The sequence below is a fragment of the Thermobia domestica genome, chromosome 16, assembly GCF_964235325.1.
Source record: "Thermobia domestica chromosome 16, izTheDome1.hap1.1, whole genome shotgun sequence".
In the NCBI taxonomy this organism is placed as follows: domain Eukaryota; kingdom Metazoa; phylum Arthropoda; class Insecta; order Zygentoma; family Lepismatidae; genus Thermobia; species Thermobia domestica.
Genome location: NC_137469.1, coordinates 20,178,905 through 20,193,803, shown reverse-complemented (window position 1 = coordinate 20,193,803; position 14,899 = coordinate 20,178,905). Strand labels below are relative to the sequence as shown.

Sequence of the window (14,899 nt, the reverse complement as noted above, 5' to 3'; positions counted from 1 at the left end):
TTCAGGCCAGCCACCCTAAATGAGGTTTTCCTGGGTTTTCCTCATTCACACACCAGGCAAATGCCGGAGTAGTACCTAACTTATAGGTCCCAGGCCGCTTCCTTCCTTCCCCTATCCTTTCTTCCTTCCCTTTCCCCGGATTGTGTGCTCGCCGAGAGACGTCATTCCTCAAATCGTGAAGGGCTAAATGGCCTTCGATGCCGAAAGCCCAGAAATCTAAATCCTAAATCCCCCTAAACATACGTATTTCGTTTGATTTTTGATAAGACACGAATTTACATTCTAGATTTTTGGGTCTTGTTCCCAACATTGAATTTAATTTTGCTTTCCAATATTTGTTGGAATGATTTCGATTCTTTCCTATGTACGTATATATGTGTATACATATGTATATATGTATAAAGTAGGGGTATAATTGATCACCTTGACTAGTAAAAATGGACTATCCTTTAAAAGAGGACCCACGTTACAGTGCGCATTAGTACATATAGTACTGTTTTATATATATGGATATGAAAACCATGAAAGCACCTGATGTTATACCTAAACATCGGATTTTTATGAAAGTGCACAGTTTGAGTTGAGTTGATTTTGGGTTTAATGTCTCTTTCAACGGCAATGCTATGTGAGATGGGACCTACTCATTAACTTGGAATCCGAACCACATGAGCTCCCGAGTCTCCCACCCCAAAGGCGGGTACACTAACCACGAAGGAGCTGAAAACATATATATTTTGTTTCCTTATAAGTATATCTGTTAAAGTTGGTAGACGTTTCTAATAACAATAATACAACTCGAATTTAATGTTTTATAGTGCATTTAAATGCATATTTTAAAGATTAGAGCATATATTAGCACTTAAGAGCATATTCAGCATATTGTATAATTTTATATTTCAGGTATGTGCTTATAACATAGAATAAATCCAGTTTTAGTTTGTATTTTCGATGCATTTACATGTCTATGCAACAGAACGACTATTTGCTTGGAAGGATGGACGAATGCCTAGTTTATGGAGGACTAATAATGTTAAAAACCGACCAGGAGTGCGAAAACGCTTACGATTGTCAATGCGTTAAGAGAAATCTGCTAATAATACGAACATTACAGATATTAAATTTGGTCCTCTCTATAAATATTGTCTAGTTACGTCTATTGATGTTAAGAAGCCATTTTCTGGCTACAAATGTTACAAACTGACACCAAAAAATAAAGAGAAGCACTTTGTGATATGCTGTAAAGCTAATTACAGGAAGGAGTAAATTCTTAATTTTTCTACAGTGAAAAGTTGTAGAAATGTGATGCATGTATTATTTCGTGTAAAATAAATGCACTCTAGAATACAAATGAGAAGAAAAACTTGAAATCGTGTTCTCATGTTACTGTTTTATTTTAATCTCATAATTTTTTTAAAGTTAGGAGTATATAAACTGTAACTGTCATAAAAATAAATTCTGAAAAGAAGTCCCTGAAAAGTAAAGTACACTTTCGATGTTTTATATCTCCTAGAAAATTTTGTCACAACTTTGCTGCATGTTTGAAAATGATCTGTTTTATTGCATTGTTAGTTCATATTTTAAACACATCTAACAGCATAGTTGCATGCATATTTCATGAATTTTAAGTTTCATAAAAATCCGATGTCTAGAGCAACTTATCAGTACTTCGTTGGACCAATTTTAACCTTAATATATTCTATATTCGTCATGGAATTCAGGCGTCGTGACTCATTCCTGGAGGAATGGGACACCATTTTTCATGCAATAATGCATTCCTTTGTACCAGTGACTATATAAGTTTATACCTGTATCATCTATCTGCTGCTGGGCAACTGACCGTAGATGTTAGATATTATTCAAGTTGAGAGGTTGAGCGAATCAAAGAAGGTGTTGAAATTCTTTTTTATATTCGTCAAACCGTATATAGACAGATCCCTAGATGAATTGGCATATTATCATTTTCAAACACTACAGTATTTTGGTTAACAAAAGTGTATACATAATCACTGTCATTATTCTTTGTATAGTAGAAAAGTTCTAGCACATTTCTTTACATTTTGAATTTCCAAATTGGTGATGGATTGCTCCTTCTTATTGTCTGATGGTAAACTATTTTTAAACCCAAGATACAAGTCACTATTAAAATTATATGTGCTACTGTTAGAATTTGTGTCTCACCGTTGAAAGACAAAAAACAATAATTATAATGTTAGTTAACAATAGTTTGTTGCATGTACATAATACAACAAATAAATAAATAAATATACTGTATCGACAGGATAAAGAATATAAGTTTTTGTTGGCAACAATGAATATAATTTTCAATGCTAGAAAATTTTGCTTCTTTCTCTATTTTTTCAGAAACTACGCATCAAGATTTACCCTCAAACATATAATCTTATTAAACTCGATTTAATCTAGCGATTGATATATATATTATATCTCTGCATAAAGTTAAAGTTTGCGTTTTAGTCACAATAATAAGCTACGTGTCGTCTACCATAATGTAAAATGTCTAATAAAGCTTTAAAATGAAAAGTTGTATTAGGGTTTATTTCAGTATTAATTCGATCTTAATAGATAGTTGTTGTGGTTATCATACAGAGTTTATTTTTAGATTTCAAAACAAATATTCGTTTTTCATGATTTTCTCAAAAATTGCGTATGGAGATTTACACTAATCCGTATTATTTTGTTAAGTTGGATGAGATTTATCGATTGCTATATAGCTATCTGTATATATGCAGAGTGGTCCAAAAGTAACGAAGGGGATATAACTCTGAAGGTTTTGTTATCATTAGTTTACATTGATATTACACAGACTTACAAAAGGTGTCCCCCATTATGGGCCTCATAGATGCAGGCTCTATGTAGCACATGCTTTATGGCAAGGGTTAACACTTTTGGTCCGTGTGCTCATATTTCTGCATTAGTATTGTCCTTAAACTGTTGTATTATTTGTGGCTTATTCACATACATTTTGTTCTTCGTATAGCCTCAAGGACACTACTCGTGCAGAAATATGAGCACTAGGAGCAGAAGTGTTGACTTTTGTCATGAATCATGTGTTACACACGGCCCGTATAGTGTTGTCAACGGCTCGAGCGGCTCGGCTCACGGCTCAGTCACCACCGAGCTGAGCTGAGAACTGAGCCGAGCCAACAGCTCACCAAACCAAGCCGGCTCGAGCCAATGGCTCACCTGAGCTGAACCGAACCGAGCTGATGGCTCACCCGAGCCGAGCCGAACCAAGCCGATGGCTCAGTTGAACCGAGCCAAGCCGAGCCGGAGCTCCAGCTCAGTCGATGGCTCAGGGCTCGAGCCGAGCCGGTTGACATCTCTAGGCCCATAATGCGGAGTATCTGTGAGGCCTATAATGCGGACATCTACCTCACATTATATTGCATATATACTGTAACTGTAAACCATGCAATATCCTTGGTCTGCAAGTCTTTGAAATATCAATGGAAATTAATGATAAATAAAAAAAGTTATTCACTATTATAACTCCCTTGTGGATTTTTACCCACTCTCTATATAAACACTAATATGATAATGTTTTCCAAAGTTCAAAACATCACACATCAAGGCGTATGCAAATTAGAGAAAAATATTAGGGAAGAGGTAGATAGACAAATTCTGGTCGTATCAATTTACAGGATATCGTTAGCTATCTTCAAACTGCTCTATTCTTTTCCCCTGAAATATAGTTATAAATATTGGCTGACGCATTAAGCAGATGCTTTTGAGTAACTCTTTGATGAAGAATGTTCCATCCGCCAAAACACGTCCATTGTCTGGACCCAGTGAATAAAACAAATTTCAAGACATGGTCCAAACGAATATGAAAACAATAAATGTGTAGCGAATATATATATATATATATATATATATATATATATCTTTGTTTAAAAATCTCCAAACTAACACATGTTGGAGATAGTTCTGTCATTACCATTTCTGGTAAAAACAAATTAATGAAAAATTTGAAGAATTGTTTCTGTCAATTACATAATGATATTGTTTGTGTTGTTCTTTTATTCACTTTAAATTATAAAAGTGGTTATTTTTTCTTTCAAAACTATTTTTTAGCTCCGGTTTCTCTTTATATTTGTTTATCCATTTCCCTCACATGCACGTTTGGAAAATCTAATTATCCTACATTTTTGAAATTATAGAACAAGAATTCGCAATCTTTTCTATCTTCTCTGCCCTCGCTAAATATTCTCTTACAGGTTGTACACCTATTTAGATGCAACAACCGTACATGGTATAATAATTACATTCATGTAAATGTCACAAATAAGTACTCCAAAAACGTTTCTCTTAGTTGTTGTACTATATAGTTGTGTGTGGTTAGCCTTTATACACAGGGGAGGGATTTGAACGAAATTGTAGATTTTCACATTGGGGGTATTTGGTGACCCCTTAATTATCATAAGGTAATGATTGATATCTCGTTGGAAAGCTTATAGAACACAGATTTCAATGAGGTAACACTTGTGCAATTCCCACTCTATTTGTAGAAGAAAACGAAGAACAAAATTCTAAACAAAATATGAAAAAATTGAATTTGCAGGACCATGGCAACCCTTACAGTCACTCTACGCTGACAAAGTGAAGCTAATGTCTAGGCAATACACTTGTGACAATAATGTAAAAGATGGTAGCTTTTGTTGCAATACACAATGAGATAAAAGTTCAAAACAACATTCCTCTAACAACACCCTGTATATAATTTTCAAAAGAAGAAGAGTAATTCATTGAATTTGAGATTTGCCTCGCTCTCCATTATAGTACCATGTTATAAGTACACCATTTTTTTTTGTTATTGCCAGTAGAAAATACAGCAACAAGAATTATGCTTCTAGACCAATTCAGTGAAAAGATGTCTTATATGGAAACCATCCAGAAAATAAATGTAATTTACTTTTAAAAAACTGAGACTCGAAAAGTTGTCCCACTTTACCACTCCCCCCATATAAGCAACAATTACTTTTGCAGGGTATTAACATATAGTGGACTACTTTATTGCTTCACATATCCCCAAAAGAGCGGAATGCCCAAGGGCGCCGATTTCTCTGTAAATTTGGGGGGGGGCATTCAAAAAAAATGAAATGAAATGAAATCTTTGAGTTTTACGTCCCACGATTATGCCGGTTAGGCTAAAGGAGACGGTGATGATCAGTAATGAATGAAATGGTGGAATGAAGAAAGTGGGAGGAAACGGGAGAACCCCGAGAAAACCCACGCACACGGTGTTTGTCCACCACAAAGTTCACTTGGCGGGGGCTGGGATCGAACCCGGGACCCCAAGCACCAGAGATGAACGCTCTACCACTGAACCACCGTGGCCCCTGGGGGGGCATTCAGATGCAGAAGGTATATGTATGAAGATTTTAAGACAAATTGCACTCAAATTATGCCAAATATTGTATATTCAAATATAGAATAGGGGGTCCCATATGAGCTTTGGGGAGGCCCGTGCCCCCTCGGTTCCCCAAGATAGGCGCCCTTGGGAATGCCCCTTACAAAAATCCTGATGCAAAAAAAAACATGAACTTTACCCTCCCCCTTTTCGCAATGGTACTCTCCACATACATAAAATGCATATCGACGACAAGCTGCATCCTCCAAAAACCCATTGACATTAAAATTATCTTTCTTGCTTAATTAGGGGCTGAGCTATTAAGGTTTAAAGCCTTGACGCAGTAGTTGCATCCTTCGGCGTTTAAACGTTAGTGATATTTGTGCTAATATCAGCTATAAACCGTATCGTTACTACAGAAAGTGAGAGTTTCTTATACTGGAGAAACATTTATTCACGTGCCTAACTTACTATCTTTGTTAAGAACTTCGTTCTTGAATAGATGTCACCTTAATTAATACTCTCACTCTATCTTTTCCTTCATGTAGGATTCCAAATTTTTTCGTTCTGTCATTTTCACCTTCAATTCGTTCTCGCTTACTTTACTTTCTTACGTTTAAAATCGTCTAACAAAATTCCATTACCCCAAAATTTTGTAGAATCCATATTTTTTTCTCCGTGATAAGAACTCAAAACAGCAGCTGATTCATTTTTACTAAAACCTTATCATATCTTTTAAAACAAAATCCTTAATCAATCTTTACACTGAGCTCTCAGAGTAGTGAAAAGTTTACTGGATAAAAAAAGGATTTTTATACTTTCTGGAACTAAGGTTGGTCCTTTTTATTGTTGTAGATGTCATTTCATGATAACATGTGATTAACACGTTGACTCATGGTTATGCAAATTTTATGCATGAGTGGATGTAACTGCATAAAGGCAGTTTATGCATGAGTGGGTTTACTGCATAAAGGCAGTTTATGCATGAGTGAGTGTAACTTCTTAAAGGCAGTTTATGCATGAGTAGGTATAACCACGTAAAGGCAGGTTATGCTCTTTTAAAAGACGTATATCAGGTAGTAAAGAAAGAAAGATATGCAAAATAAATGGCAAACACATCTTCAAACTTCTGATTTGAAGATAGAACAACATTTATTGATATTGTTGAGTGAAATTGCTGCAATGTTACTTCAAATAAATATGCTTTAACTTATATCAAAATAATATTTACAATAGAAATATTAAGTAGAAAACGTACAGATTTGTTATCATTGGGTACAACTGCTATAAAGCTGCATGAAATAAATGCTTTTTCACCTCATAAAAATGGAGAAACTATGAATAAAATATGAAAATAGATACTTCGATTTGATACAGTCTTCTACGCTCAGACCAACACCACAGGTAAGTAAAATACACAAAAATGTAATATTATCAAATTGTGTTGAATGTTTTTTTGAACATGAAATGAAATCTTTAAGTTTTACGTCCCACGGTTATGCCGGTTAGGCTAAAGGAGACGGTGATGATGAGAGATGAGTGAAATGGTAGAATGAAGAAAGTGGGAGGAAACGGGAGAACCCCGAGAAAACCCACGAGCACGGTGTTTGTCCACCACAAAGTTCACTTGGCGGGGGCTGGGATCGAACCCGGGACCCCAAGCACCAGAGGTGAACGCTCTACCACTGAGCCACTGAGCCACCGTGCCCCCCTTTTCTTGAACATGTAGCCTAATTGATGTTTATGAGTGTTTCAGGTATTTCATCTGCTAATTACATTTTCTCTTTTGAGAATATCTGGATGACGATTACTAGAATCATAGATCGTTAGAAAAATTATTAACCTCACCATTAAAACCAGAGTTAAACAATAGCTCATCCAAAAACATTCTGTATTTTTTTCAACCATCTTGATTCATGGATATATTAGTCAGGCACGTAGCCAGGATTTCGTGAAGGGGGGAGTCCGTGACATGAAAAAACTGTGGTCATCACAAAAGGGGCTCGATCACTCTGAACTATTTTACTGGAACATATATTGGTACGTTTAGCCAGAATTTCGTAACGGGGGGGGGGGAGAAGTGACATGAAATTGTGAAGGCCCAGGAGCTCGATCAATCTAAAGTACTTTACTATCAACATATATTGGTTTGTTAGGACAATAAAATGAGGATATGTTGGCAAGTATTTTAATAACGAACTATGAAGAAATTTCGAGCAAAATAATAAAAAAATAGTATTGAAAAAGATTTTGCAATATTTATGTCCGTCTCCTGTTTATTCAAATATAACAATTTTCCTTTCGTTATGGCTTCAATTATTATAAAAAGTACATACTGAATACTGTCTTGTAAACTATCTTATAATATACATAAAATAAATAATTTGTTTGTGTGTTTGTCTGCCTGTCTGTCTGTGTGCGGCCTGGGGACCAGACGAGTGGACCAAGAGTTACCAAATTTTGGTCAGGGGTACCTTGGCTCAGGCCTCAGATCAAGATGAAGCGTTTTTTTAATTTCGAAACAGTGGGGTCTCAGGGGGGCGTTTACCGGAACCGGCTTGGGAACTAGACAAATTGACCGAGAGTTACCAAATTTTAGTCACGAATACCTTGCTCCAGGCTCCAGACCAAAGTTAAACGTTTTTGTCGAAATTCGAACCAGGGGGTCTCAGGGGGGCGTTTACCGGGACATGTAAAAGCAGTAGAAAACGACCGATATTTATTTATTTATTTAACAATCACCAGATACACCTTAGAGGCCATTTTACATTGGATATCCAACAACATTAACAATGGAAAGGATTTGGGAAGGTATCGGCCAGGGCCTGTTTAGTAGGTGCCATCCCGGCATTTGCCTGGTAGGACTGAGAGAAACCCTGGAAAACCTCAGTCAGGATGGTAGGCAGCGGGATTCGAAGCCACGACCTCCCGAATGCGAAGCCAACGCTCTACCACTTGAGCTATTAGTGTCGAATTCATATTTTCGCGGTCACTGAAATCAACGGTGAAACTCCAGTCGCATTAACTTCCAAATTCACGCTATTCGGCTCCGGGCCGGAGGTCACCGGAGGGGGAGTGAAATACCAAGACATAAAAGTAATCCAAAATGATCAATATTAGTGTCAAATCCATAGTTTTCGCGGTCGCTGAAATCAATGGTGACACTTCCATTAGCAATGACTTACAAATATGCGGACCGGGAGTCAGCGGGGGTTGGATACCGAGACATGTAAAAAATAGCCCAAAATGATCGATATTAGTATCAAATCCATAGTTTTCGCAGTTGCTGAGATCAATGGTGATACTCCCACAGGCGTTGACTTCCAAATACAGCCCCTGTGCGAAGCATGTGTATATTCAAGTAGTTTTACAATATCTGCATTCCTTTCTCTGTTGAATCAAATGCTAACAGAACTTTGTTTCAACATAATTTTTTGTTTTTATTATTCCGTCAACTATTGTCAGTTCCAAATGACAGGTTAAAGGAGCAACAGAAAATTGTCCTTGAAATAACATGTTTGATACTGTAAGGATGAGATGACGAAAAGTTATGATTAAAAATGTCCACGCTGTTACACAACGGCACTTATGCTTCCGAAAGCTTGAAATCTCCCTGACTAGTAGCAAGAATTCTGAGAATTCCATAACTTGTCTTGAAATTTCAAATTCCCTGACTCTTCCAGAATACCCCGCTTACCTCGCCACCATATTGCAAGTAATACAAATCTCCTCATAAGAAAGAGTAAGCAAAAGCTTCCTGTAGTTTTCTTTTTAATTTTTAACGCTGATCCTTCTTTTTGTCTTTTCATTTTGTTTTATCCTTCCTTAATTTTTTCATTTTTGGTCTCGAAGGGGGGGAGTCCGGACCCCCCGGACCCCCCCTTGGCTACGTGCCTGTATTAGTACAGAAAAAAGTGGAAATGATTTATCAAAAAAAATATTCAGCGAATCATTCTTTATTCGTCAGTGACGTAGCGCAAAACACAACTGACAACAGCTTTCAGGTTTTAAGATGTTCACAATTTCACTGCTAGATGTCAAGCAAATAACGTTTATCATCACATCCTAATGAAATTTATGTGAGACAACTAGAAAGATATTATGTTTCAAACGAATGAAAATTCCTTAAAATTGATATCTATGTATAAGTTATGCGTAATAAAGTCGGTTAATTGCGGTTTTCACACCACACAGAGAGAGATATTTCGTACGCTAGCTCCAAAGACTATTAGGAAATCCTAATGAAATTTATGTAGAACGACTAAAAAGGTATGATCTTTTGAACAAACGAAATATCTTTAAAATCGGTGCAAATATGTCGAACTTATGCGTGAACATATACACAATATGTATATATATATATACATTATGATTTGAGAACCTCTTCTTTTTTTGAAATCGGTTAAAAACTAATGCATAGTAAATTGTCTTCTTCGTTCGATAATGATAACGATTGTTGTCCAAGATAATCATGTGAATGACACTTCTTGTGACCAGTGCTTCTTTCAGAAATAATATTCCGGGAAGCACGAGGGGCGTCATTTCAGACTTTGCTTGGGGCGGGGGGCTAGAGCACCACCGACATAAGACTTTTACGGTTTGTACTAGTATATTAGTAGACAATCGACTAAAGTATATGTATTCCTCAAACTTGAAGGGGCAATTGCCCCCTCCTGCCATCCCTAAATGACGCCCCTGGGGAGCACATTTAAAGAATGCATATAGAATCTTATTGGCATAACGGATGCCATCACAGTCCATCCGTTCTCATCTCCACGTTATACCAATATGATTCTATATGCATTATTTAAGAGTGGATACCTAGCTAAAAGTCCTGAACGGTTTGTAACTGCCAAACAGTTCGCCTTGATGGTGCGAATGTTTGTAATCACTGTGGCGCGTCATTTTTCATTTGGTGTTCATGGTGCAAATTAATGGTCTGTTTTGAACATTTCGTGAATGTCAACGATGTCCATTTTGTGAAGTGTAATACATTCATCCCATAGAAGGTTGATTTCTGCACCTGCCGGACACGTATTTTCTGTCGCCCTCCTAATACACATGATGAGTCATTAGCAGCTAATATTTTTCCTGTCATCATTGTTCATACTACACTTACAAATGAGCCTTACTAGAGATTGTACTTGTGACCTCGCACTCAAGGGGTTCCTTGTTAGTATTCCGTGGGGGGACTGATGATACTATTCTATTTATTATTATATTATAAACGTATTATGTTAGTCTGCTCCGGGGGCATTCTCAGAGCTTCGAGGGGCAGGCCCCCAAAAAACCAGGTCTGGAAGAAACACTGCTTGTGACAACGAAAAATCCCTAAGATTCTGACATTACACAAGATAGATGGAAATGGTAACTTGTGCTCCAAACGTGATCATGTCTGGTCATTTAGTGCAGCGATCTAACAGTGTATACACAGAAAATAATGTTGGGTTTCTCTGGATTGCTTTTCTTAGCATGCACTGGAAAGAAATGCGCCATTTATGTTACGAAAATCTTTCAAATTCAAAATCAAAGTCTCATTACAAAATAATGATGTCTATAGGGTTTTAAAAATTCTTCTTAACTGCGTACGTCTAAATGATGTATTTTTTTAAGCTAGCCAACGGCTAGCACCCTGTTAGAGGGTTACGCCCTCTTTTAGGGAAGGGAATTTTATGGAGAATGGGTACTGGATGTATGAAGGATGGTCTATGGGAATGTAGATATCAATTTTATTTTTATTTAGTAATCTATAAATAAACACAGGACTTAAGGCTTTTGCAGCCTTAACATTTGGGTTGGTAGACATACAAAATAATACAAAGATAACATATAATATACATAACATATAATGTACAGAGTATGAGAAAAATGTAAAACGCATAGAAAAGGATGATAAATCAAGAAGCGATGGCTAAGAGATAATGAGAGTTATTAGTCAGATGCAGAAGGAAATAATGTGAACACTAGACCAAAATAGTATCGAGTTGTATGACGATGGGGGTGGGAGATAAGATAAGGTGCAAAACACAGCACAACACCTAGGAAATGTTAATTGCACAAATGAGAGTCTCTTCTAGCCTAGGGGCGGCTCTAGGTTATGATGTGGACAGAGGGAGCCCATATTAGTGACAGAGGAGGATCACTGTGCAGTAGATGGAGTTATGAATGGGTGATGAAAATTAGTATGGAAATCATTGAGGAGATTTAAGTCTGGATGATTCTGTGGCACTGTATAACAGAAGAGTGTAAATAATAGCGACAAGGGCGTGTGCATATAACGACAAGGCCTGGGATGTAGTGCTAAATAGTGCATGGCATTCATAAGAAGTGGATGATGATCGTGGTAACATTTAGTAAGATAAGGAAGTCTGAGTTTTTCGATATGGTACTGCAATGTAGGGAATGTGATAAGACTAAAGATGTTGGGTAGGGCTGGGTAATTTGATTCTATGTGCAATTTGGAAGGCATGACGTTCAAGTATTAGGAGTTTGTGGTAAAAACTGGTTGGGGCAGATACCCAGGCTGTGTGGCCGTGTGTTAGAGTTGGGCGGAGAAATGCTTTATAAGTAGTGAGAATAGTGGCTAGTTTTAAACCCCAAGTAGTGCCAGTTAAACGTTCTAGTAAATTTAAACGATTGTGTGCTTTACAAGTAATTGATGCCACATACTGCTTCCAAGTTAGATGTCGATCGAATGTTACACCTAGATATGTTGCTGTCTTACTGGCTTGTATGGGAATCTGGTCAACCTGAATGGTTAGTCTATTTGGGTTGCGGCGAATTCTAGTTGACTTTTTGGGAGGTAGAAATACGACCGCCTGTGTTTTTAAAGCGTTAATGTGAAGATGCCACTTCGTGCACCAGAGACAGAAATTGTCTATAGCTGTCTGCAGAAGCGTATTAATTTGCTGCATGGTATTACCCAGTGCAAGGAAGGCAGTATCGCCAGAGTATTGAAATATGTGCACTTTGTCCGGTAGTGGAGGCATATCGGTGACAAACAGAAGGTAAAGAAGTGGAGATAATGCCAAGCCTTGTGGAACACCAGAGAGGAGAAAATTGGGATGAGATAACTTATTGTTGATAGAAACATATGCAAATCGGCCAGTCAGAAAATTGTAAATGATTCGAATATAAAGGATAGGAATATGAAGGCGAATAAGTTTGTAAATGAGACCCAGATGCCAGACCTTGTCAAATGCTTTTTCTAAATCGAACAAAACGAGACAAGACGGTTTGATAGAATTATAACGATTAGTGATCAAACTAGAAAGACGTAGCAGTTGATCATTGATGGAGAAAGCAGGTCGAAATCCGGCTTGATAAATAGGAAGTATGTGGTGATCGGCGAGATATTGATGTTGGCGTTTGACCAAGATTCGTTCCAGGATTTTGCTGAATATGGATGTGAGCTGTATGGGACGATATGAGGAAACATCGTTCAATGGCTTGTTTAGCTTTGGGAACATCAGGGTTTTCGACATTTTCCAGGTGATTGGGTAACACCCAGTGCGAAGAATAAAAGTGTAAATCGTTGCTAGAAGGGTTAATAAGGAGAGAGGACTTTCCTTGATATGGCGATACGTGATGTTGTCAAAGCCAGGTGCAGAATTACGTTTCCGGGTAACTACGGTTCTGATATCGTCAACAGTAATAGGAGAAGCTAATGGTGTGCCAAGCGGAAGAGAGTGAATTATGCTGGGTTGTAATTGGTAAGCAGCGAAATTGATCTTTTCGACGGGATGAGATGCATGCTCAGGAGGTTGGGGTGTGAATATGCTTTGTAGATTGTCAGCAAAAGCGTTTGCTTTTTCTACATCGTCTTCTGCAGGTGAGTTTTGGATTAAAAGAGGATATGGCGTCCTGGTGTATTTGCCACACAGCGCATTGAATCGTTTCCAGTACTTGGAAGGATGATTAGTGTCTGAGAGTTTGTTACAAGTTTTTACCCAACATCGAAGTTTATAAGCACGTATGTAGTTACGTACTGTGCGCTGTAACTGTTTGTGGTGACGCAATGATTCTGGATTTTGGGTGATAGTATACTCACGATAAAACTGACGTGAACGTGTTATCGTTGTGAGGTAATGAGGCGGTAAATTGGGCTGATATGGTCTAGAGGTACTGGTAGGTATGGACAAAGTACTGGCTTTCTGGATGGAAGATGTAATTGCGTTTACGGCAGCGTACGTATCGTCCTCTGTTGAGGGCGCTGTAAGATGAGCGGTGGAAGTGGAAAGATGACTCTTGTATCTGTCCCAGTTTGCTTTATCGAAGCGAAGGCTTGTGGAAAGAGTAGGTTGGGTTTGATGTGGGTTTGACCTGTGAGTGTTGATAGACAGTTTGATTGGGACATGGTCGCTGCCAAGTGGATCTAGAACTTCTATGTGGCTGCGTGAGGCAAGATTTGCCGACGTGATGACTATGTCTGGCGTTGTATTTGATATGAGGCGAGTTGGTTTGAGAAGATCGTGAATAATCCCAGTGGTATGAGTGGTGAGGAAATTTTTGAAGTTCGTTCTGTCCTGCTCTGTCTGACTGTGCATATTAAAGTCTGCCATAAAGATATAATGGTTGAAGTTGTCGGAAATGAATTGAACAAATGCGGTAGGTAATGGGTGACCAGGCCGTATGTAGATTGTTGCAACAGTGACGGTGAGGTTTCTAAAATAGAGTGATATGATAACGTATTCTGGAAGATGAGGAGTATTGCAGATGTGGCGTCGGTGAGGAATCTTATGAAGAAAACCTATGGCTGTACCACCATGGGCACGTTGAACTGGTAATTTGGAGTCATCGCGTAACAAGGAATATCCGGGTATGCGACATGTTATAGAGGGTATTAGAAATGTTTCGTTCAGCAGAAAAGCACTGGCATGTTCTTCCATGAGTAACGTTTCGAAGAGCATTTTGTTTTGTCGAAGAGAACGGATGTTAAGATATAAGAACACCAGAGCCATGGTTGGAAGTATCAGGTATGGAAGTATGAAAATGGACTGTGTTTCCAGAATAGGTGGCAGTGAAATTGATATTGAATGTAGATTTGGCTGCTTGAATGATCTATTGAAGTATGTGCGGTCGTTGAAAGGGTTGAATGTTTTGCATTGCCAAAGTGAAGAACGTCAATAGTTGATGCAGAGTGATTGGAGCGTCTGATGGATGGTGATGAGTGATAGGTTGCTCAGGAGTACGAAGTGGAACGACAAGCTCAGGATGATCCTTTTGTAGTTCAGGTTTGCCTTTACATCTATAACTGTATGCAGGATGTTGTTCTTGACAAGTGGGACATTTCGGAGGAGAATTTAGATTCGTACAAGCACGTGTAGAGTGTGGTCCGGAGCAATAACCACATTTATGTGTGTAGCGACATTCATCAGTAGGATGCGTGTTATACTCTTGACATTTCTCGCAACGCACTGGCAATGGTGGTGAGGAAAGAGATGGTTCCACTCGGTGTTTGTGCTGATAGATAACGGCTCCGTTCGCTAGCAGATCGTCAATCGTTTCCTGGTGGGAGGTCCATACGTACAA

The 14,899-nt window shown here is 38.1% G+C and overlaps 1 protein-coding gene across 1 annotated transcript in view; it reads right to left on the bottom strand.

Moving 5' to 3' along the window:
* The window catches only part of LOC145672426 (uncharacterized), a 32,987-nt gene extending 18,659 nt beyond the window's left edge, over window positions 1–14,328 (bottom strand). Inside the window, exon 1 of the mRNA XM_081741576.1 lies at window positions 12,953–14,328. Within this exon, the coding sequence (XP_081597702.1) occupies window positions 12,953–14,328 (1,376 nt within the window). The remainder of the gene's footprint in view (window positions 1–12,952) is intronic.
* Between the last annotated feature and the right edge of the window lie 571 nt (window positions 14,329–14,899).